Here is a 24,263-nt window from a genome sequence, read left to right as displayed (position 1 = left end):
CACAAAGCACGCACACACACACACACACACACACACACACACACACACACACACTTTCTCCCCTCCTCCCCCCCTCTCACACACATACACACACCACACCCACTTATAATCCAGAACATAAAACATAGCCACTTCCCACTAGTTCCCTCGTTTACTTAAGTCTATTTCCTGTATGACATCCTGGAGGTGGGCATTGAAACACACCTAAGAACACCTATTTTTACAGCACAGCACACAACGGTGCAGAGAACGCTTCTCATCACACCTCTGACATGTAAGGGCAGAGGTGAAGATGCCAAATTCGATCTGCATTTGGACAGAATTCCGAATCGTATCGAAATTAATGCTTCCAACAACAAAAATAACCACCACTGACAGTAAAACAACTCAAAATTCGGACTCGAAACTAGAAGAGTGTGTCAAACATACAAACAGTCCAAAAAAAAAAAAAAAAAAAAAAGTACTCTTACCATTATAACTACACTGAATCACACAAACAGTAGCATGCATACTGTCGCACTGGTGACTATAAAATTGTTGACACTAAAGCCCAAAGCGCTACTTAATAACGGAGTCAACTTGTAAAAATAATTTTTTTATTGCTTTGCTATAGGTTAAATACATCTCATCTTTCATAACCGACACCAAGAGTTCACAGCTTGGTGTGTGATGAATGAAACTGTTTCCTGGGACTAGTTCTGATCTTTTCTAAGTGTCCCTCTGCCTCCCGGGAAGAAGCCAGCCAAACTGACTCCAGGATGCAGTTAACACAGACTAGCTGGATTCCGGAGCACAGCACCTCAGGCTCATATGGAACAGGGCACCCTATGACACCAGGACACTATGACACTGGGACACCAGGAGCAAGAAGCCCGGAGCAAGGCTCAGGCCAACCGTCCCACGCCGCAGGGGGAGGGCTACGCCCTCGCGTGGACGTCCACGCACCCTGGCAGGGCCAGCCGGGGTCGCCGGCAGTGCGAGGCTGACAGCAGGGCACACACAGGCCCCTCCCGTCGAATCCGCCACGGTGGCTCAGGACTGGCCAGGTCCCCGCACAGGGCAGGAAGCCGGGCGCAACCCACGCCCTCGCCTCACCTCGGCGGGCACCGGCAGGTTCTCCACTGCCGCCTTTAGCTCCAGCACCGAGTCCGTCTGCCTGTCTGTCAGCGGCGCCAGCGAGTCGGGTCTCCGATCCCAAAGAGACAGCTTCTCGCGGGCGTCCCGCTCGGCCGCCGCCTCCGGCAGCAGCAGCAGCGCCGCCTCCGCCATCCCCGCCGCCCTGGGCCCCTCAGCAACGCTGAACCGGAGCCCGACAGGCAGAGCCGGGAACTTCCGGGAGGACCGGGGCTTCCAGCGCCGCAGTCGCGGCGGGGCGGGCCCGAGCGCCCTGACCCCGGAAGCGCTTCCCCGGCGTGGGGGCGGGACCGAAACCAGAACAGACGTGGCTTTCGACCGAGGACAAACGTTTCCGGTTCGGATATGCCTCAGGGGTAAGATACACGAATGGGCCGGAATAGGTTTGCCCCTACCAGAAGCCTCTTCTTCAACATCAGTAACTTTACTGTAATGTGTTGTTCAGGTTTGTTTTGTTTGTTTATTTGTTTGTTTTTAACAAGTAAGTCATCCATCAGATTGGGGAATTGATGAACTACAAAGATCTCTCCTGTCAGATGGGTTATGGATGCTTTTCATGTTGACATAGAAACCAAGAGCAGAGTTTTCAAACATACAACTTCCCTGTTAGAAAACTAGTTTGTGGAAACACAAATTCAAAGACATACATATCAGGGCTCATTAATAATATCAAAAAAACTGGGGGGGGGGAACCCTAAATGCCTAACATTGAAGAATTGGGTCAATAATTGTCGATCCAAACACGAAACTGCAAAAGTTATTCTGCCATTTAAATCATGATACACATTTGAACAGCTAAACAAATAATGAGATCAAACCTACGTAAATGAATAAATATACTTGTAATAAACTGAACAAATTTGTAAGTATATAAATTGTATATATACTAATATAAACAAATATTGGGCAAGTAAGTGAAAAAGACGCAACCTTCTACCTTACCAAAAGTTTTTGTTTGTTTGTTTTTAATGTAGGGAAATTGAAAGTCATCACTGAGACATTCTAGTAATAATTGTAATAGGCAAGGTAAAAGGGCGGATACTGAGGAGCTGGCAAAAGTTCCCGAAGAAACAGCAGTTTGCATAGTTCCAGATAATCTCTGCAAGATAATTTACCAATAAAAGGGAGGAAGCCAGGCATGGTGGTACACTCTTGAAAGCCCAGCAGTTGGAAGGCTGAGGCAGGAAAATTGGAACATGTTCAATGCCAACCCAGGCTAATAGCAAGACCTTGCCTCAAAAAAGGGGGATTGAGGGAATAACAACTTACAATAGCAGACACAACCTCGACTATGTGACCAATTCAACATCTCTTCAGCAGACACTCGTGGCTTGATGGTTGGAGACCATGTTCCTCCTCCTGTGGCATTGTTACCAAAAATACAAGCCTACTTCTAGTCAGGGAAAAAAAAATCACAAAGGGATAGACATCTTACAAAACATGGAGCAATATTTTTCAAAAAGATCAGAGTAGAAAAATGGCTCAGGGGCTAAGGGAACTTTTTGATCTTTCAAAAAAAAACCTCCAGTTCAGTTCCCAGCCCCCCAAAAGATGCAGATCACTCCAATCCCCTCTTTTGGCCTCTCTGGGTACCCACATCCATGTGGCACACACACAAACACACACATAAATAAAAATTTTAAATGAAAAGCCATTCATTAAAAAAAGTTTTGAAGTACTACAAAACAAGGAATGACCACTGAACTATTACATTGGAGAGACTAATGAATAACGACTTCTCATTGCAATGTGGTATCTTGGATTGATTCCTGGAGTAGACGAAAGAATAATTGTGATGAAAGTATAGAATAAAATATAGAATCTTGATAAAGTTTGTAACTTGGCAATGGTGTTGTGCCAATGTTAATTACAAGCTTCGATTGCATGTGGTTAGGTAAGATGGTAGGTAGCATTAAGAAAGCTGGATGAAAGATACACCTGAACCTTTTACACAGTTTCTGGAGCCTTTCTGAAGTCTAAATTTATCTCAAGAGCGCTGAGTATGGCAGCTCGTGCCTGTAATAACATCAGCAGGGAGGCTGAGACAAAGCGTTTTCTACAGCTTGGAAGCTGAGGCAGGAGGATTGAAGGCCAGCATGGGCCACAAAAAGAGAGACTGTTGTCAAAAAAAAAAAGTATCTTAAAATAAGAATTAAAAATCTAAAGGTATAGAAAATAGGGTTCTAGCTGGACACATGCCTTTAATTACAGCACTCAGAAGACAAAGGTAGGTGGGCTGTGTTCAAGGCCAGTCTGGTCTACAGCGTGAGTTCCAGGACAGTGAAGACAGGGCTACACAGAGAATCCCTGTCTTAAAAAGCCAAAAGGGGGAGGGGTGTAGAGGGAGAAAGAAGAAAGGAAAAAGGAAGGAAGGCTGGTTATTTTTTGATAAAATGATTGTAATATAGTTAAGAAAAATAAAACAAAATATGATCCTATTGGCCGAACTGGCGGACCCCCACCATCTCCCCTCTAGTCTCTTTTTCCTGAGTCACTTTTGTGGTAATAATGTGTTAACCTTCCATTACTATAACTAAAACCAGGGATAATCATCTTACAAAGAATATGCTAAGTTACTCTTTGAGTTACTCAGCCCAGCTCCAGGGCACTCTTCCCCAGCACTGAATGGAGAGCCCAGCCCCCAGTGCTCAGCACCATCAGGTGACGTGTGGTTTTGGAGTACACAAGAAAGCTAGCAAAGCTTGGGTCTGTGAGCAAACAGCATTTCTCCACAGTTCCTGCCTTTTAGTTCCCCCTTAAATTCCAGCCCTGACTTCTTCCAGTGATGCACTGTAACCTAGAAGTATGAGGGAAATAAATCTTTCTTCTCCTAACCTGCGTTTGGTCTGGGTGTTTTAGCACAGCAACAGAAACTAAAGGAGGAGAGGGTAATTAACTTATTCCTTACTGGATTAAGATTCACTCCACTGGAAGGGGATTCAACTCGATTAAAAGCCCATGGTTGGAAAGACCATAGGCCTCAGTAAGGAAGTTCCTGTTGGAATGACTCAAATGATTTATAAGCTAGACAACTGGGGCCTGGCCATGTCTCTGCAGTCATGTGCTCTCAGTATCCATCTCTTCCTACTCTTGGAGTGTCACCGAGTCACTGTGAACCAAACTCATCAAGTAGGAATGGTTTTAATCCATCCCAGCCTCCAGGCTCCGTAGGTATTAAGGAAAGAACGATGCTCAAAATCCTGGGTTCCATCCTCATGATTGCAAAAAGGGGTGTGAAATATCATATGAAACCCACTCCCCTGATCTGCGGGTTTCTGAGGGGCACAAGGAAGCTTTTGAAGAGACGGAAGTTACCTGATGTGTCAGTAATCTCACATATACGAAAACTGATCAGAGCCCTTGTTTCTATTGTGTGTGAGATCCGCATGCATGTTGGATGCACTTCAATTATAATTCAACCAAGGGGAAAGGGAGAGGCATGGAGATCTGTACGCACTGACACTGAGGACCAGTTCGCTATAGCTGCTGAATTAGGAAACCTGCGTCAGTGGAAAGGCTTTTGTGCAACAGTCACAGAGTTCTGTCGTCACAGGAGCCCACCGTGCCCTGGTCCTGGTCTTGGGTGCACTTGTAGAGGCAAGAGCAGAAGGAAGACAGCTTCATGGCATAGAGCTGCCATCAGCTGCGTGCTGGACCAGATCAACCTGTGCTAGACTATCTGGGGGAGAAAAACGGCCACTTTTCCACCTACTTCTGGGAGCCACTATATCAGTGGCTCTCAATTTTCCTGATGCTTCCACCCTTTAATACAGTTCTCTGTGTTGTGGTAACTCCCCCAAACTTAAAATGATCTCATTGCTACTTCATAACTAATTTGATATTGTTATGAATTATAAATATATGGGATATCTGATATCCAGTCCCCAAAGGGTTGCAACCCACAGGTTGTGAGCCAGTGCATTAGAGGTTTGGTATCTTTACCCACTGAGCCATCTCACAAGCTGTTTGTTTTAGAAAAGATGGTTTCTCTGTGTAGCCCCGGCTGTCCTGAAACTTGACCCATAGTTCAGGCAAGCCTTCAACTCAGAGATCCACCTGCCTCTGCCTCCTGAGTGCTGGGGTTAAAGGCATGAGCAAGCCCCCACCCCCAGCTGTTTTGGTTTTTGTAATTGGCTTATTGAGGAAAGAAAGCTGAGCCTACCTTGGGATACAGGCTGTGACCACCCCTAAGTTCCTAGAAGTCTTCAAGCACTGGGTAATGGATATTAAATAAGGCAGTGGTCAGTCCCTGGTTCCTAAAGAAAGTAAGTGGGCACAACAGCATCTACACGTGAAAGGTGTGACGAGATAGAGTGCAGTGCTGTCACAGCCACGGAGGGAAGGGGTGGCTCTCAAAGCCCTGTTTTCTCTGTTGTCACAGACTAAGGAGAGAAGATATGAAAAGTCAGCGCAACAATGACTCCTGGCATGTGCCTCCACCACGGCATCTAAATCCTTGGCCAAAGTGGAATTTCCCCTGATGACAGTTTAATGAGGTCGAATGTGTCTAACAGGTGTGGCCATCCAATTGAGCATACCACCGTTCAGAGGCATCTGAGAGCCACCAGCAGACAGCTGGTCTCCCTGACCTTTACAAGAAGTTACCCGTATAAGGGCATGGCATTCTGTCTCCCATCTGGGAGAAGAAAGTGCTCACCCCCAACTCTTAGACCAGTGACGCTGTCAGAAGTGGTGAAGAAACACAGCTAATTACAGACACTCGGTAGCCCAAGGGCTCCCACTGCTTACGGAAAGACCCCCACTCATGGAAAGACAGACCCTTAACTATACAGGGAAGGGGTGGCTTCCTGGGAGGGGGAAATGTCAGAACAAAGCAGAACAAAGAAAATCTCCGCCAAGCCTGAAGATGACCTGAGCTCAATCCCCAGAGCTCACACTGTGGAAGATAAGGGACCTCCGCAAGCTGTCCTTTGGCCCCCACATGGATTCTGTGGCACGAGAGCACCTCTTTCACATACACACACATAAATGGCAAAACAAACATAAACTGTAAATGAAATGGTGTAGTGGCTCTTTGGGACACACGGTTTGGGTTTAGAGGTCAGAGCAGTACTTATTCAATTAAACTCAAGACTACAACCATTTGGTCCTAATGGAGGATAGTTTGTTGTTGAACATTTTAGCAAAATAAGCACCCTCTGTAGACAATCTTGGTTTTATCTGCTGTGCTGAACTCTCTTACCCTCAGATGGCAGGAAACGTGAACCAGCGCTGAGGATGGAGGGTTTCTCCCTTCTTAAGTCCTCTTGCTTTTACTCATCTTTCTACCTTGCCTCTAGACAAGTCTGGGTCACTTGACAAAGGTGGATATATATCATTACACATAGGTATACTGTACAACACCAAAAGTGAGCCCTAAAATAAGCTGTGGGCATGGTTGGTGCTGTGCGTCAACACAGGCTCATCGCTTCTCATCAGAATGCTGATGACACAGGAAGGTGGGAAAGCGCAGGAATGCATGGTACCTTCACTGAATTTCCGTGAAGCTTGACTGCTCTAAAAAACATATGTTAACAAGCAAAGTTCCCCTCTTCTACCCAGGACTTAACAACCCATTATATGTCACCCAGATGTTAAAAAGATGGACATCTGGGCAAGCCTTTAAGTAACCCAGAAGTTAGCCAAGTTCATAGTTAATTTCGTGGTGTTCAGTGAAACAAATACCCCTGTCTGGTCCACCCGACCAACAAGCCCAGCTCCTGCTTCTAGCAGCTCCTGGCACTGGACGAAGGGCGGAGGGATTATGACTAGGGTTGTGAATGTTGAGAACTTCACAAAATGGCACGGGGTTGGGGGCCATCTCTTAAGTACAAGGCAAAGAGTAAGTTAATCCCAGTAGCTTCTCCATGTAGAGGAAAGTTCCCACAAACTTTCACAGACATGTTTCTTCCCCAGCCTTCTGGACCCTTTTGATCTCTGTGTAAGTCTATGTATCTGAAATAACCACAAGCCATTTTATATATTATTTCCGTTTATTAAATAACGAAACAAGGTTTATGCCACACAGCCCAACCATGTATGAAGAGCTTGAAGTAGAAAAGCCTGTGGAAAATGTGTGCTCTTTACAGAACACATACAATCTTATAGCACGAATAAATACGGAGAACAGGAGCCATGTTCTATATCACAGACCAGCAACACAGAGTCAGTAACAACACAAACACAACTTCCTTCACTTGGCTACAAAACTTTGAAATAGCTGTCATCACACTTGAGGAAAATGACAGGTGGTGACGTGTTGTCTCTGGGCTAGAAACATCATCAACCGTATTAACTCCAGAGAGGAGGCAGGTTAAGACCCTGTCCTATAAGGCACTTAATAAACTGACACTATCGCTGTCCTAAAATACTGCAAATTTGCCTTGAAACATGCTGCAGTTTTACAGTGAAGCTTAGGTTTCTTTTCATCCAGGTATAGACGTATATATAATCTGAATAAATTGGCTAATACTGCCTGATAACCACTCTTTACATGGTCTTCAAAATGGACCTCTCTGAACATTAGAAATTGCCTTCAAACTTAAAAAAAGTAAAGTGGTTCTGTTGTGTTTGTTATTGTTTGGGGCTTTTTGTTTCTTTGTTTTGTCCAGTTGTTGTTGGTGGTGTACACTTTAAATTCCAGAATTCAGAAAGCAGAGGCAGGAAGCTCTCTGAGCTGGAGCTAGCATCATCTACAGATCAAGAGCCAGGACTACACAGAGAAACCCTGTCTTGGAAAGTTAGAGGGAAAAAAAATTAGAAAGAAAGAAAGGAAGAAAGGAAGGAAGGAAAGAAGGAAGGAACAATAGATGGACAGATAAAGAAAATACTTTTATTAAAGAAAGGTTTTTTTATATGTTAAAAAGTGGTTTGAAAAAATTCAATCCTTTCAACTCAAGAGAGAGAGAGCCTCTGGAGTCCAGCACTTCAACGGAATGTTCGGGTGAGATGAAAAAAAGTCTCTAATTCATGATGCTAGGAGCCAGGCCAGCAGCAGCTCAGATCCTCTACTGCCATCTAATGGCGTGCTGGAGAGTTGTCTTTAAGCCACCAATGGCTCTGCTCTCTGAGGACAAATCCTGCTTTGCAAACTTTTTTCAAAGGAACCATTGGTTAAAAAGAAAAAAAAAGTCAGGTTGGAAAGGTACACAAGAAAAAGCGCCAAGTCTCAGAGAAAGCCTGCTACTTCTGCCGTAAGGAGGAAGGGGCCCTCGGGAATACAGTGGATACTGCACTGGCTTAGAGCCTCCTTTAGTGCTAATGAGGCCTGCACAGGGCCCACCTGAAGGCATTGAGATCCCTTCTGGAAGGCTGTTGGCTCTTAGAGACAGCTTTTTGCTGTAAGAGGTTTTATCACAGTCTCAGAAGAAACAAAAACAGGTAGAGGTCGTTATACACCTCTTATCAAAATGGAGATACACAGAGGCACACAGAGCATCAATCTGGGCTGCAGTGCTGCTCGGTGTGGGGAAGATACCCAGAATGCACAGGGTTTGACCCCCAACATGACCCCAATGAAACAGGAAGGAAGAAAATAAATCTTTTTTTTTTCTTCTAAATTTCAAGGATATTAACTAGGAAAATCTTAGATAAAGGGTTTGTTTGTTTTTAAAGATTCATTAAATATTCATTTGCTTATTATATGTTAAGCACACCATAGCTGTTTTCAGAAACACCAGAAAAGGGCGTCAGATCCCATTACAGATGGTTGTGAGCCACCATATGGTTCTTGGATTTGAACTCAGGACCTCTGGAAGAGTAGTCAGTGCTCTTAACCACTGAACCATCTCTCTAGCCCCGGTTTGTTTGTTCTTAACAAACTCACCTAATATAAAGTAAAGACCAGAACCCTGGAGCCTCACCTCTTCAATTCACTAATCAACAACAAAAAAAAAAAAAAAAAAAAAAAAAAAAAAAAAAAAACAAAACAAAAAACTTTGCCTACAGTGTTATTTAGCCAAGGCCCTTGGTCACCAGGACCAGGAGAACCCCATGGTAGGCCAGCTGTTCACCGACAGATGTAAACACACTCATCCTTCACACACCAGCCTCTGTGGCTTTCCCTTCATTTAACTCCCACTTCACAAAGCATAATCATCCCCATTTGATCAGTATGGAAATAATCAACTTTGCTGAAAAAAAAAAAAAAAAAGTCATAGGGCAAATGGTAAATGCTACCTCTCAAAGGTTGAGTCTCCCTGTAAGTGAAAGATTCTGCCCAAACAGGAACTGCAGAGCAGTACAGTGTGCTAAAGACCTTCAGATGACAGGAAACTAGCGCTCTAGACCGTAGAGGAGTATGACTCCCCCTCCAGGAGCCTTCTCAGAGCTGATGTTCACAGCTGGAAGCCCAGAGGCAGCAAGGCTGCTCCCCAGGAAGAAACAGCACAGGGTTCTGATTTCCTGGCAGGATTTCTACAGCAGGCAAGATGGCATTCATTATGCACATTGATCATCTTGGATGTCAAAGGGCACTTCAATGGTGACCACCAGGGAGTGGATGTAGTTATGCCCCAGGCTCTGAACACAGATGAAAGGCATCCAGTGGCAATGCGCGGCAACCTGAAGAACCCGGGCTCCATCCATTGCTCCCATCCCAGAAGCTGTGATGAGCTGTGCAGTGAGAAGCAGCCAGAAGCACAGGAGGTTCTACCATCATGGAAGTCTGTTTGTCGGGACAATGACGTGTGTGGTCACAAGTCCAGCTTCTTCAGCTGTTCATAAGTCAGAAAGAACTACGGTTGTGGGTTAAGGCTGCCAAGAGAATGATATGTTACCAGCCCCAACAGACACCTTAGCTTCTCTACGAGCAAATACCCGCAGGCAGCTTGCCAAAGAACTTCCATTTTAGTTCCATGCTCAGAGTCTCAGGCTGTCTCCCCAGATGCTGCCCAAGGTCGATTCGGAATAGAGAGATCAACCTGAGACCTGCAAACGCTTTCACCTTGGACTCTCCAGGAATGACATCTGCCCCTCCTTACCTGCCATCTGGATGCTCAAACACTTCTGGAGTACCCCATGTTCAGTAAGCACCCCACAGAAAGCATGCTTGTACACTGGTGGACCCACATCCTTCCCCGGGACACCAGGAGATACGTCAACCACATCACTCTAGAATCACAAATACCCTGAACTCCCAGAGGAGATTCTAGTGAAAATCAATACCTTTCAATAGAGACACCACAGAACGAAGAGCCTCAGTGTTGAGTGAGGAGACCTCACGCCTCCTAAAGAAGGATTGGCTATTTCTTATGCTCTGAGGAACTCAAAAGAGCAAGAACTTACTTTGACACTATACCTTACAAATAAAACCAAGCTACATTATCTAATTACAACCACAACAGAAAAGGATACAATGATATTCCAAGGACCGAGGCGCAACCAATTTGGCCAAAACCCTTTATATAGTGCAAAAAAACCTTCATTCTTCCATGTCTATTAAAAAGAAGATAAAACAGCATTAAGTTCTGTATTGCCTGGTTTCGTGTGTCAACTTGACATAAACTAGTCATCAGAGTGGAAGGAGCCCCAGCTAAGAAAATGCCTCCATGAGATCCACTGCATTTTCTCAATCAGTGATCAATGGCCATTATGAGAGGTGCCATCCCTGGGCTAGTGGTCCTGGGTTTCATAAAGCAGGCTGAGCAAGCCATGGGGAGCAAGGCAGTAAGCAGCACCCCTCCAAGGCCTCTGAGTCGGCTCCTGCCTCCAGGTTCCAGCCCTACTTGAGTTCCTGTTCTGACTTCCTCCAACAATGGACTATGATCTGAACGTGTAAGCTGAGCAAACCCTTTCCTCCCTAACTTGCTTTTTGTTCATGGTGGTTTCTTCACAGCAATAGTAACCCAGAGACAAGCCCCATTTTCCAGTTCTGTCAAATGCATTAACAATGTGTCAAATTGATATATTTTTTAAATCCAAAAGTTGAGGATGTTTCCCCAGACCTAAATGGTGAAAGCTACAGCTGAATCCTGCCAGTTGTCTCTGACTGAGAGTGGGAAACCCGGGATTGCCACAGTGGCCTTTCCAACTGCCCTCAGCCGTGGCAAGGAGTGTCCCCATGTTGCCGCTCAGGCCACCACAGACCACAGTGCCTAAGGTTGGTAGTGCGGATGATTATACAACCAGCCCATGTGTGGTGCCTGTCCAGGTAATGTACAACACAGGAAGACTGCAGCTCCTAATGAAACCACCTGCTAGCTGCTGGAGGCAGGGGATTCAGAAGACAGGGTCATGCAGCCATTGGTCTGTGACGTTTCCTAAGACCTAGTCCAATCTAGATGCAGAGGATGTAGAGACACCAAGTGCTTGAGTGGATTCAATGGGCTTTGGCTGATGCCATTTACAGACTACAATATTCTTCCAGTGAAAACCATCAAGGGCTGTGCAGAAGGCTGAGCTCTTCTCGGCCATTAATTCCACTCAAACGCTTGATGTTACAGTGAACTGCTGAATATTTTCAACTTTAATCAAAGAAGAGAGAAAAATGAATTGCAGGCTACATGCTTACGCAAAAACAAAATATAGGCCTATTTAGAAGGACTGATTAGAGACCTTTTCTGTCTCTTTGTCCCTTAAAGACCTCTCCATGACCAACCACTGCACACAGAGAGCACCCCTCTCCCCCAAAGCAGGCAAGCAGGAACTCAATGAATAAGAAATCAGACTTAAATATGCCGTAGTGCTAAGTACAGGCCATTAGCTTCCATGCCATCTGGGCTGCTAAGTAAGTCAGGAATAAATAAGCAATTCTGAAGATGGCACTCACAGCATGTCTGCATCCCGGCTCTCCCACCTTTGCCTCATTACAGCAATGTCAGAGGAGTGGGGGTGGGGCTCAGGTGCCCAGTCCTTGCCCAGCAGGACTAAGCTGGTTCACTCCCTGGCCCCACACAAAACCCAGTGTGGTGGTGCATCCCTGTAATCTCAGCCCTTGGGAGGTAGAGGCGGCAGGATCACAAATTCATGGTACCACTCAGTTGCCCACCAAGTTTAGGGCCAGTTAAGGTTATATTAGGATCCTGCCTCCGATAAAGAAGGAGAGGCTGGTGGAAGGCTCAGCAGATAAAGCCACCTGCTGTCAGACATGCCGACCTGAGTCTGATCATCAGAATCCATATGATGGAAAGAGGGAAGTGACTCCTCCCAGTTGTCCTCCACCTCTAACAACCACGCCATATACACATAACCACTGCCATTACCACCCCTGACCCCAAAGCAAAGGGGAAAATGTAATTCTAAAACTGTTAAGCAATCCTTGGAGACTAAGAAGCGTTAGTATCATGCTGACACTTGGAGAGCGCCCTAAGCCTTGGCCGCTGGCAACTGAGCACTTCCCTCTGCCCCAAACACTTCTCTATGCTGGGACCTGTGGTGGGGTTGACTGACTCCTGTGAGACACATCTGGATGCGAATATTCATTCGAGTTTGACTCAAGAGGAAAATAAGGTCCACTTTGGAAAAGGACCATTTCATGGCCACAGAAAATATTACTAGTTCAGCATCCTTCCTGGCAGGGGAGATATGTGTGGGAAATGAACTTGAATATATAAAATGTCATGTAGATCTTGGACTTGGAACCCTAGTGTGACAAAACGGTGTGTCCTGCCTGGCGTGGTGGCACAGGTCTTTGTTCTTAGTAAAGGCAAGTGGATCTCTATGAGCATGCAGTCAGCCTGCTCTACAGAGAATGTCCTGACAGCCAGGGCTGCACTACTGAGACCGTGTCCTAAAAATAAATAAAGCGGGGCTCAAGGGTTCTGTGGGTTCACTCATCTTAGTTTTAATACTTGTCATAATGTAGTTACTTCAGTGTGTGTGTGCACGTGTGTATGTGTGCTTTATAATCCTGCACAGACACTTCCTCACCTGCAGTAGACAATCCAAGGTACCCTTATAGCCCGAGCATCTGCCATCTCGAAGGACTCTCTGATTCATCATGCGGGTTCTCACAACATCAACTGGGTTTGAGGCCAAAGCGCCCACCAGGCCACAGGTGAAGCTTGAGCTATGGAGGACACAGGGTTAAACAAGACAAGAAGTTAGCTGCCACTCAGCTCCAACTGCAAAGGCAGGAGACAGCATAGCTTCCCCTCAAAATTACTCTAAAGCAAATATGGAGCTACATAAATTGCACCAAGATTGAGGTCCATGGGGCTGGAGATAGCTCAGCAGTTAAAAGCACTAGTTCTTAAGGAGGACCTGGGTTCAGAACCCAGCACCCACATGGTGGCTCATAGCCCTCTGGAACTTCCGTTCTAGTGAATCTGGTGCCCTGTTCTCTGCAGGCACCAGGCATATACACAGTGAATATACATACGTACATACATACATACATACACGCAGGTAAAACACTCATACATGTAAAAATAGGCCTAAGAATAAATAAAACACAAGACCACCTCACTGCACGGCTACCCATGGTCTTAGGTTCTCAACCTTCCAAATGCTGCCACCCTTTAATACATTTCTTCATGTTGACCTTCCTAACCATAAAATTAATTTCGTTGCTACTTTATAACTGCAATGTTGCTGCTGTTATGAATAGGAATGTAGATATCTATATTTTCCAACAGTCTTAGGCAACCCCAGATTGTTCAACCCCCAAAGTGGTCACAACTCTCAGACTGCAAAACACTGTCCTGAACTTTCAGTCTCACTAGACTACCATAGGCTACACAGAGTAGCATTGCTAAACTGAATTACAGTTAGCCTAAATCCGCCTGTGAACCTAAGGAACTAACCTAATTTCTATAACTTGATGAGTTATATAAACATAAAATGGAACGGTTAAGCTTTCCCTCTCATGTGGAGTTAGAAAACCCTAAGCTGAACTTCAGGGACGCCGTCTGTCTGTCCTTTCCATGGCTATAAATACTCCTGTGCACTGTGGAACCTTTTCATCATGAGCACTCCTGCTCCTGAACTTTCCTTCGGTTCAAATAAAACTCCACTAAATTTAACTTCACTGTGGGTTTTATTTTATCATCATCAATCAGCTCAAAGGTTTTCCCAGCTCAGCATTCCTCACGCACTGAATCGATCACTCTTTGCTTGGGAGGTGGTTTTGTTCACACTAAGGTCTACTTGTATTTGTAGCATACAGAGTTGTGAATAGTGCTCTGCCTAGTGGTGAGAATCGGCACACTTGCCACACTTGGCTAAATGTCCCTGTCCAGATCAAGTCACACAGATGAAATGTGTGTGATGATGAATGAAATGATCTATATGTTCATACAAATGTGATAACCTGTAATTACTAAAAAAAAAAAAAAAAAAAAAAAAACAGACTGGCAAGATGGCTTAGCACTTAAGAGGGTGTACTGCTTTACAGAATACAAGTTGGATTCCCAGCATCCGCATTAGAGACTCACAAAGGCTCAAAGTCTGGCTCTGAGGCTCTAACGTCCCTCTGACCTCTGCAGGCACAAACACAAAAATTAATAAAGAAGGACGAAGATGTAAGAACTGAAGTAAAAATATATTTGTGTGTTGTCGCTTTTTAAAAAGTAATATAATACAAATGTTACCTTATTTATTTATAAAGTACATGTGATGTTTGTAAACAGTTTGCATACATACCGTCCCACTTGACTTCTGTATTATAATTTTTCAAATAATACCATACTATTAGAATACTTTCTCTATAACTTCCATAAATTTACATTAAAAATTCACCCTAAGCTCATGAATACTTAAAATATTATTTTTTAAAAATCCGTAAACATACAGAAAATGCGTTGAGACAGTGTCTCCCATCAGGCCTGAGAGTATCAGGTGCTTCTTGGTGATGTCATAGACTGGAAGCTCCACACCGACAACAATGGCTGCCCTCTGGGCTGTGAGGGACACGCCCTGGGGAGAAACAAGAGTAGCAAAAGATTTCCGATTCCCTCCAGACAAGGTACAGGCAGATCCACCCCACCCATTTCTAGCTCCACCATTAGGGGGCAGTATGGTGTGCCAGAATAGAAAAGGGCCACCAAGCCAGAACTCAGACAGCTCTGATCAGTTCTGACTCTGGCCAGCCCAGGGCTACAGCAAACCATCCCAGAAAGCCTCCAGCTTCTCTGTCACACCGGGGTCTACGCCGAATATGTATTAACCAAAAGACACTTTAAAAAATACGAGATGTGTATGTTCTCATTTTCTAGGCAGAGAAATTAAGAAAGAAGGAATCTTCAAAGGCAGGCAATGGCATTCTTCTTACTCCTGGATGACAATTATATTGAAATACACTGAGGAGGAGGGGCTGGCAGAAGCCAGTGTGTGGGACTGTTCTGCGGCTCACCTTCCACAGTCCTCTGGTCCCTTCCTGCTGGTAAATGCTAATGAAGTTGCCAATCATTCCTCCTTGAACGGCGCTGTTCTGTGCTTGCATTCGGATCTACACAGATCATCATAAAGAACAACGTGAGAAGGAAACTGGCCCATTCTCCACCCCCCACCATCAAAGACTTAGGAAAACCCACCCATCTAGTGGGTGGGGAAAACCAGTATAAACATGACTTTGAGCTAGCCAGTGGTGCACACACCTTTGATCCCAGCACTCGGGAGGCAGAGACAGGTGGGTCTCTCTCTCTAAATCTGACCAGCAAGGTCTATTGATTCAGTACCAAGACAGACAAGTGGCGGGATCGAAGGTGCGTACCACATGTCCTACTAAAGACAGTGATATTAATGTCAAAGACAGTATCATCAGTAAGAGTTACCCAGTGCACTCAGCTTCAGTAAGTATGTAAGTGTGGAATGTGCCTTACCACACAGCTAGAACTTACTTTCAGAACATCAGTCGGATTAGCAATAGCTGAGGATATGACTCCAGACAGAATTCCACACACAACATTGATCAGCAGGGTTTCATCTGCCAACAAAGACGCAGTGATTGGCTCTTTTGGTACATAAGAGTTTTTTGCTGTAAATGACTCCAATATAAATACTGTAACCCATTACTACACTCTACCTACCTGTTCACCTGAATATAACTGTATGCTCTGTGAATCAAGCAAACGATCTTTAAAATAACTGTCTACTGTCCATCTTTGTCTAGATGGACACGTAGTCCAGCTGCCTCGTAAATATTCATATTTAACTCACAGACTCAGAGCTTTTAATAGTAAGACATGTATTCATTCTGCACCTTCCTGAAAACGGGTGATAATTCAATTTTAGAAAATTCAGGGGCTGGCAGATGGCTCAGTGGTTAAGAGCACTGACTGCTCTTCCAGAGGTCCTTAGTTCAATTCCCAGCAGTCATATGGTGGCTCACAACTACCTGTAATGAGATCTGATGCCCTCTTCTAGCTGTGCAGACAGAACATTGTTTACATAATAAATAAATCTTCTTTTAAAAAAGCAAATGACTAAAGCATTTGCACCAACAGCTCCTTATACAGGTCCTTCCGTTCAGCTCCGTGTGGGCAGTTTGTTTACTCTTTGTACCCCATGTTTTCCTTACCGGTAGAAAATTAACCAAGTAACTAAAAACTCATTCGAAAATGTCTGGAATAAAGCAACTAACAACCCACTGGCTATTCGCGGGGGAACAGGCTGCCACTCACCTTCTGGGCGGTCCACGGCTAAGCGCTTCAAGCTCTGGTAGGTGCCAATCTTGATGGTCCCATAGGAAGCCTGGCGCAGCATGGCTGGTGCGATCCTGTCACGTTGGCATGCAAGCAGGTAAAAGCCAACCTACACGTCAGAAATGCTCAGGGACCCTCGTACAAAGGCACGAGCTATGGCTATTTTACATTATTTTTTCGGTTTGATCTTTGGAGCTAAAACCTGTAGCCCTGCTGTCCTGGAGCTTCAGAAGCAGGGGCTGACCTCTACTGCACCTGTCTCTACCTTCCTAGTGTTGGGATTAAAGTCATGCAGCACCACACCCAGCTTGAATTGCATATTTTAAAATTAAAAACTGTAAATGAGAGTTAATTATTAGGTCCCTAAGTGGAAGGCTTGAGGCCCTTGCTTAACCCGGAGGAAAATGCAAATGTGGAGTCAGCTTGCACATTCATATTAGGGTGCAGAAACATTCCTTTCAGAGTACAAAGAATCCAGGAAGGCTGGTACCTCCTGGAGAACACAGTCAGTTATCCCCCCCCCACCCCCCCACCCCCGTCCCTCAAAGTTTTTCCAGTAGGATAGAGTTCAAGCCAGAATTAGCAAACACAAGCCAAATTTCTCCATCCTATATACCACCCTCCCATCCTCTGGAAGGCAACCTGAGGTGTGCCTTAGCCCAAGTTAAGCTTCAAACTCTGGACAGAGATAAGCAGCAGATGCCTATTTAACATATCAAAACAGACATGGTTCTCCCAGCAGCCCTCAGTCCCTAGGGCTGGCAGACACTCCCAGGTCCGGCTCCCTTACCCAGAAGGCTCTTCCCTATAAAATCCAGCCGTCTGGTTGCCCGCCCCTTTTTGTACCTCTGCCCTCTAGGCTTTTGCACCCGGTTCCCTTCCCCTCCCCTCACAGGGCCCAGCTCAGTCTGGTTCTGTCCACTCTGGACTCCCGCACACTGCTTAAGTCTCCCACACATCTACCATAAACTCCTCCACCTTACCGGGGAGCAGTCATGTCCTCTCCGTCCCGCTTGATTTCTTTTCTTCACTCAGCCCCTAGGCCCTTGGCCCAGCTCTTTCTACATTTCCTTCCTTCTATGTTACAACCGCAGATCCCCTCCCCAGGGCGGCCAGACAGCAGACCACGAGGCAGTCTCCACACAGCATCTCATGTAACCTTTGTACCGTCCGACCTGCTCTGCTCCCCTCCCACCATCTCTATACCACAGCTCTGCCCTCTGGGAGACCCCCCAGGATCCCGTCTCCTTCCTCCACACTCTTCCCAGCCCTCCACTCCCATGGCTTCATGCTCATCCCAACAGATGATTCCCAGATCCACATTCCAACACAGCTCTGAAGAGTTTCCAGCTGCTGTCTAGTTCTTCAGTTTAGACAACCCACATATACCCCAGCAAATGTCCTGCACTGAGTTCACTTCCCTCCTTCTCTAAGCATTAGTCCTCCTCTTCCGTCTCCTGTGGGGATGCGGGTGGGTTGTTATAGCTACAGACTAGTGAAACCCAAAAGTCCAGACCTCAGCGTTCATTTCCTCCTTCCTCATTACCACTCCTACCCGGGAGTCCCATAGTAAAGTCACACAATGCTGCCGATCCTGCCGCCTGAATAGTTTTCTGGCCTTCTCCCTCCATCCTCGGAACCAAAATCGCAGCTCCCATCCTCGGTCTCTGTTCCCACCATGATGCTCATTTCTCAGAATTCTTAACTTTAAACTCTTCCTCCTGTGGCAGCCACGTGACTTTCATAATGGAAACCTGCTCAAGCCACTCTTCCTACGGAACTCTTTTCCACAGCCCTTGCTTGCCACGGGCATAAACGGAAGTGTTGACAGGCGCCAGGCAGATGCCAAGGATGAGTGAGCAGCCTCAGTCCAACTGCGCACAGCTATGCCTCGCGTCAAGGTTAGATAAGCCAGAGAAAACATCAACTTCAGCTGCTAAGGTCGTAGTGAATGAACCCAGGCCTGTTGGACCTTTCCTTTCTCTGGTTTTTATGTACAATTAAGCACTTTAAAACTACTGACTTGGCTGATCATGGTGACACATGCCCCTAATCAGGAAGCTAAGGCGGGAGAATCATTTGAGCCATGAGTGAATGAATGAATGAGTGAATGAACGAATGAATATAAATAAAATGTCTTGGCTGAATTTAAAAACAAAGACCTCTGGGGGTTGGTGACTCCAGGCATGGGCTTAGGGCCACCAGTGTGGGACAGGTGCTTGGCATGGCATGAGGCTGTCCATCCTCCGATGCTCTCATAACACTGCTTCATTTCTTGCTATTCACCAAGTCCCAACATCTCCACGCTGAAGCACTTTCTCTCTGTAGGACTACTATGCTACCTAGCTATATCTGAATACCCCTTACACCCCTTCGCCCACCTAATTCTTGAGCCTTCAAGGTCTGATTCTGCGCCTCCTAAGAGGAGTGGCTTTCCTGAAAGCTCCACCTCCCTACCCTCACCAGTGTGGGGTGGACACCAGATGCCACTGTAATCCATGCCCACATGTGCAGCCCCCGTGAGCGACAGTTCACTGGGCACTGTATAACCCAGATCCACATTCCTTAACCGCCAAGATAATATTTTTATCATGGCAAAAACCTAGATACTTCAGAATAGCTAAGTGAAGGGTCTACTCTTTGTAAGGATGAGATGAAATATTTTAAACTTCATATTGTCTGTTTTTTGAATAAAAAGATAGTTTTGCCAAAACCTTTGCTGCACATGTACTTAAATAACAGAGTTGAAATTAAAAGGGAAATTCACCACTGTAGTTTCTGTTTTCAAACCCACGCCAGTGTTCATCTCTCCCCTCTCTGAAGGTGCTGCTTTAAGCATGCACTTCAAAGGGCCCGAGTTAAACACACATACACAGAAGTACACTCACCCCGAATACAGCGCCCTCAGGCCTTCTTCTCGGCCTATCCTCATCAGCGCGTGCAACATTCCTCGGTACCTGATTTCTCGGAAGTTGGCATCGTTTGTCTGGCCTTGAATCTGAAGCCGTGTCTTAGTTAAATCAATTGGAAATGTGCCTTAAAATGTTAAAGAAAAGGAAAAAAAAAAACTCCCTGAAGAAAGAAACATTAAGAAATGGCAAAGCTGGGGAAATAGTTCACTTGAGAAAGTGTTTTCCTTATAAACATGGAGATCTGGATTTGATTCCCAGATTCCACATACGAAGGCTGAGCAGGGCGGAACACTCTGGGGAGGGGAAACAGTGACTGGCCCAGCCTACCTAGCTACTTCCAGGGTATTGAGAGACCTGTCAAAAAAGAAAAAAAAAAGATGGAGCGAAGGAATGAATGCCAAGATTACCTGCTGGCATTCTAGAACTAAGGAAGCAGAGGAAAGATTAGTAGTTTGAGGCCAGCCTGGGCAACACAGCAACATCTTGTCTAAATAAATAAATAAATAACACACTATATATATGTATGTATGTATGTATGTATGTATGTATGTATGTATTTTAAAGTAGTGGGCAAAAATTAACAACCCAAAATATGAATAAACACCGTTTGTCGTTTTTGTTCTGGGAGATGGGGCCTCTTGTTGCCCAGCCTGGCCTTAAACTTGCTACGTAGCTGAAGCTGACTTGAACTTCCGGTCTGCTTGCCCCCACCTCCCATAATGGTGGTCTGCAGGTGTGCGCTACCACACTCAGTCAAACATTTCTTTACTGTGTCTATCTTTTTATAAGGCTGAGTGAGGAGGCGGAAGGGCCACAGAACACAGATAAACAAAAACATTACACAAAGAGGAAACCCTCTTAAAACTCCAAATATTCTTTATGCAAGGAAAGGCTAAGGTTAGGTTCAGTGGCTGAACAGAGGTTTTAAAGTTTAAGGAATTTTCTTTGATGAATGAAATTGGATGAGGGAGGTACGAATGCTTAATACGGACCTGATCATTTACCCAAATACATCCACTCCATCCTCAAACAGTAACTTTGGCTCACTAAGTCCAGGTGAACTCATTCAGGGGCAGGCCTCAGTCTTTCAAATTCCATAGTTCATTCATAGAAAGCTGACCAGTGTTAGTGACTGGGTGATTCATGTGCTTTGCAAGTCAACTGAGCAAAGGGAATGTCTAAGCCAGAAGCCTAGCGGTTAGCAAGTGCTGAATAAAACAGCACAGACCCAGGAGCAAGGCAGTCAGATGGAGGAGCAGTATAGTCAGATGGAGAAGCAGTGCAGTCAGATGGAGGAGCAATGTAAGAAGATGCAGGACCAGTGCTATCAGAAGCAGGAGCAGTGCTATCAGATGCAGGACCAGTGCTATCAGATGCAGGAGCAGTTCATCAGTTGCAGGACCTAACTGATGGAGGCGGGATGGAATGGAGGTGATAAACAAAGTTATCGATGGAGAGTCCATCTGCTGTAGTTCAGAAAAGGCCCTGGAGTCTGCTAAACTTCTTGCAGCCAAGTGGATTTACAGCAGCAAAGTGGAGAAAGGGGCAAGGAAACGGGTTCAGATGCACTTTAAACCCAAAGTTGCTAATAAGTAGCCAAAATAACTAGGCTGTCTAAAAACATACCCAAAGAGAGGCATGTCTGCATATGGAGGGTATTATTTCACAAGCTTGCACTTGAACACCATGCACACCAAACACCAAACCCACCAACCACCACATCCCCCAGGCAGAAGCTTCAAAGTCCAGCTCTTACCGCATTCTGCTGTGATGGAGGCCAGCCCTCCATATACAAAGGGCTTCCAGTTGAGGGCTGACATTTTCACTGTCTGGTCTTCTTAGTTATTCAAACATTGCCCCTTACAGGTTTGCCTCCAGCTTTTTTTTTCCCTGAATACAAAAGGGAAAATGATTCAAAACTATAATGTCTTAGTTACTGCTCCACAGCTGTGAAGAGACACCATGAGCACCCCAACTTTGATAAAGGAAAACATTTAATGAAGGCTTGCTTCCAGTTTCAGAGGTTTAGTCCAATATCATCACGGCGGGAGAATGGCAGCAGGCATGGCCCTGGAGCAGTAGACAAGAGATAGACCCTGACCTGCAAGCAAAGCCCACCCCAGTGACACATTCCTCCAACCAGGCGACACCTCCTAATCCTCCTAATCCTACCAAACAGTTCCACTCCCTGTGACTAAATATTCAATCAATGAGCATATGGGGGCCATTCGGATCCAAACCATCACACAGAACTTCCCACACAGGCAGCTTCTGCTCCAAACTCTTATCCCTGGGTTGTACTCAGAGAATGCCCACAAACAACCCTATCAACAACGGAGACAAACCTTTCCTTACTAAAGCAGAGCCCCTGTGCCCTAGGTTCTGTGGTGGTTTGAATAAAAATGGTCCCAATAGGCTCATAGGGAGTGGCACTATTAGAAGGTGTGGCCTTTTGGAGGAAGCTGTCACTATAGGATGGGCTTTGAGGCTTCAAATGTCAGGCCCAGTAGCTCACTGTCTCTTCCTGCTGCCTGACAATCCAAATGTAGAACTCTCAGCTCCTTCTCCTGCACCATGTCTGCCTGTGAGCCACCATGCTTCCTGCCATGATAATGACTGAACCTCTGAACTGTAAGCCAGCCCCAGTTAAATAAATGTCTTCCCTTACAAGAGTTGGCACGGTCATGGTGTCTTGTCACGGCAGTAAAACTCTAACTAAGACAGGCTCCATAAGCTTACGTCTTCAGGGGCCTCAACCTACGCTCTCCAGGCTGACACCCCGACGTGTGTGTGCACATTCATCACAGTGCACTGGAGGCTGCTTTCTAGCCGGCGTTATTTACCGCAGCTCTCTTTGTTTCTCGTGCAATAAATTCTTGCTATTCATTTGCCAGTCTTAGTGACTCCCTAAAGGAAAACATCATATGCCTGAGGAATACTAGTGTTGGAAACCACTATCAACATGGGTCCAATGAAATGCCCTTCATGAACACCATCCTCTCTGTGTACTCAGTAAATGTCAGCTTGCTCTCCCCACGCTGCCTTACAAGCACAGAGGATGCTTGGCATGAAGAAAAGACAAGGCAGATCTTGGTAAACGCACACACTTTGTTCCCGTTAGCCTCCCGTGCTAAGCATTCTTTGCACCACCACCACCATCACAGGAGCAGCCATCCCAACAAATTAAGAGTATAGACTTATATTTACTTTGGAAAATTTCATGTACGTATATGTATGCATACACAATGCACTGTGATGATATTCACCCTTCACCACAATTACCTTCTGTCTCTTCTCCCTTTCCCTCCAAACTCCTTCTTCCCACTCAGTTTCCCAATGGCTACCCTGTTAAGAAAAAGAAAAAAACGTGGCACCCCTCCTCCAGCAACTAGTCATTAGTTACTGAGGAGGGGAGGCCTCATTATCTCTCTCCATGCATGATGAGAAGTTGAGAGCCTGCTCTAGAGAGTATCCGTCAAGTTCGGCTGCAGCAGCAATGTCGTGCTAGATGGCAGTGGCTCATATTTCTCTCCATCCTCTGACTGGCCCAGACCTTACCGATTCAGTCAGGGTGGCTAGCCCGAGTCCTGAGCACTGGGACTGCATGCATGCATTGCTATACCCAGCTTTTCCAATGCATTCTGGAGATCAAGCTCAGATCCTGGGCAAGCACTTTGCCAGCTGAGCTCTCTGCCCAGCCCTCCTCACTATAAACCAAATATCTGAAATGACTGGTTCTCAGGAGCTTGAGTCTATACACCCATCAAGCAACTTTGTGGTACATGGGCTTCCTTAGAAGTTCTTCGTCATGGGTGCGGCCCAAGCATCTGTGCTGTTTCTGTAACTTGGTAAACTAAAGAAAGGCTGGCCTCAAGGGCCCTGAAATCTAAACTTCTGCTTAGAATGGCTGTTCTGCACGGTGACATTACAGATGAGTTTCCATTCACCTCAGTTACAAGTGTTTTTCTATAATATGTAAACATGGATATACAGACATAGGCATATCTGCACATACACACATATGCAAGCATAACACACACACATATGTACACAAACACACACGCCTCCAAAATGCCAGCAAACGTTTATGGAAAGTGGGTGATAATTTACGGGCTAGAGAGATGGTACAGTGGTTAAGAGCACCGTTTGTTCTTCCAGAGAGCCCGAGTTCAATTCCCAGCACCCACATGGCAGCTCACAACTGTCTCTAACTCCTGTTTCGGGGGTTCTGACACCCTCACACAGACACACGGGCAGACAAAAGACCAATGTACATTTAAAAATAAAAATATTTTTTAACTTTTAATTTTTAGAAACTAACTACACTACCTCATGCTGTCACCAATTAGCCTTCTAGTTTTCAGTTGCTATTTCTGAGCTATCTTTAGTTCTACATGTTCTAATATTAAGTATTTTCCCCTTGGTACTGGCTTCAGCCTGGCCGGGAACTTACTATGTAGACAAAGACAGCTCTGAACCTCTGATCCTCCCGCTTCCTGGAACTGTAGGCACGAATCACTACTCCTGGCTTTATGCAGTGCTGAGGATCAAACCCAGGGTTTCGTGCATGCTGGGTGTGACAACTAAGCCTGGTTGTCACCTTCACCCACCTAGGAAGGGGTAAGTAACCTCTACT

General features: G+C 45.5%; 2 protein-coding genes across 2 annotated transcripts in view; both read right to left on the bottom strand.

Moving 5' to 3' along the window:
- COG3 (component of oligomeric golgi complex 3) overlaps positions 1 to 1,270 on the bottom strand; it is a 50,964-nt gene extending 49,694 nt beyond the window's left edge. Inside the window, exon 1 of the mRNA XM_080925965.1 lies at positions 1,096 to 1,270. Coding sequence (XP_080782091.1) covers positions 1,096 to 1,269 — 174 coding nt within the window. The 5' untranslated portion in view covers position 1,270. The remainder of the gene's footprint in view (positions 1 to 1,095) is intronic.
- A 7,817-nt stretch (positions 1,271 to 9,087) lies between these two features.
- Positions 9,088 to 22,942, bottom strand: SLC25A30 (solute carrier family 25 member 30). The gene is made up of 10 exons (XM_080926864.1): positions 22,910 to 22,942; positions 21,384 to 21,517; positions 19,604 to 19,751; positions 16,695 to 16,789; positions 15,912 to 15,997; positions 15,425 to 15,520; positions 14,864 to 14,988; positions 13,003 to 13,141; positions 10,489 to 10,569; positions 9,088 to 9,869 (listed from the first exon to the last, which is right to left on the bottom strand). Exons 2-10 carry the CDS (start codon positions 21,445 to 21,447, stop codon positions 9,828 to 9,830), a joined length of 876 nt encoding a protein of 291 aa, XP_080782990.1. The 5' UTR covers positions 21,448 to 21,517; positions 22,910 to 22,942; the 3' UTR covers positions 9,088 to 9,827.
- Between the last annotated feature and the right edge of the window lie 1,321 nt (positions 22,943 to 24,263).

Source organism: Micromys minutus (genome assembly GCF_963924665.1).
Source record: "Micromys minutus genome assembly, chromosome: 12".
NCBI lineage: Eukaryota > Metazoa > Chordata > Mammalia > Rodentia > Muridae > Micromys > Micromys minutus.
The sequence above is the reverse complement of the archived record's forward strand: the minus strand, read 5'-3'. Positions and strand labels throughout refer to the sequence as shown.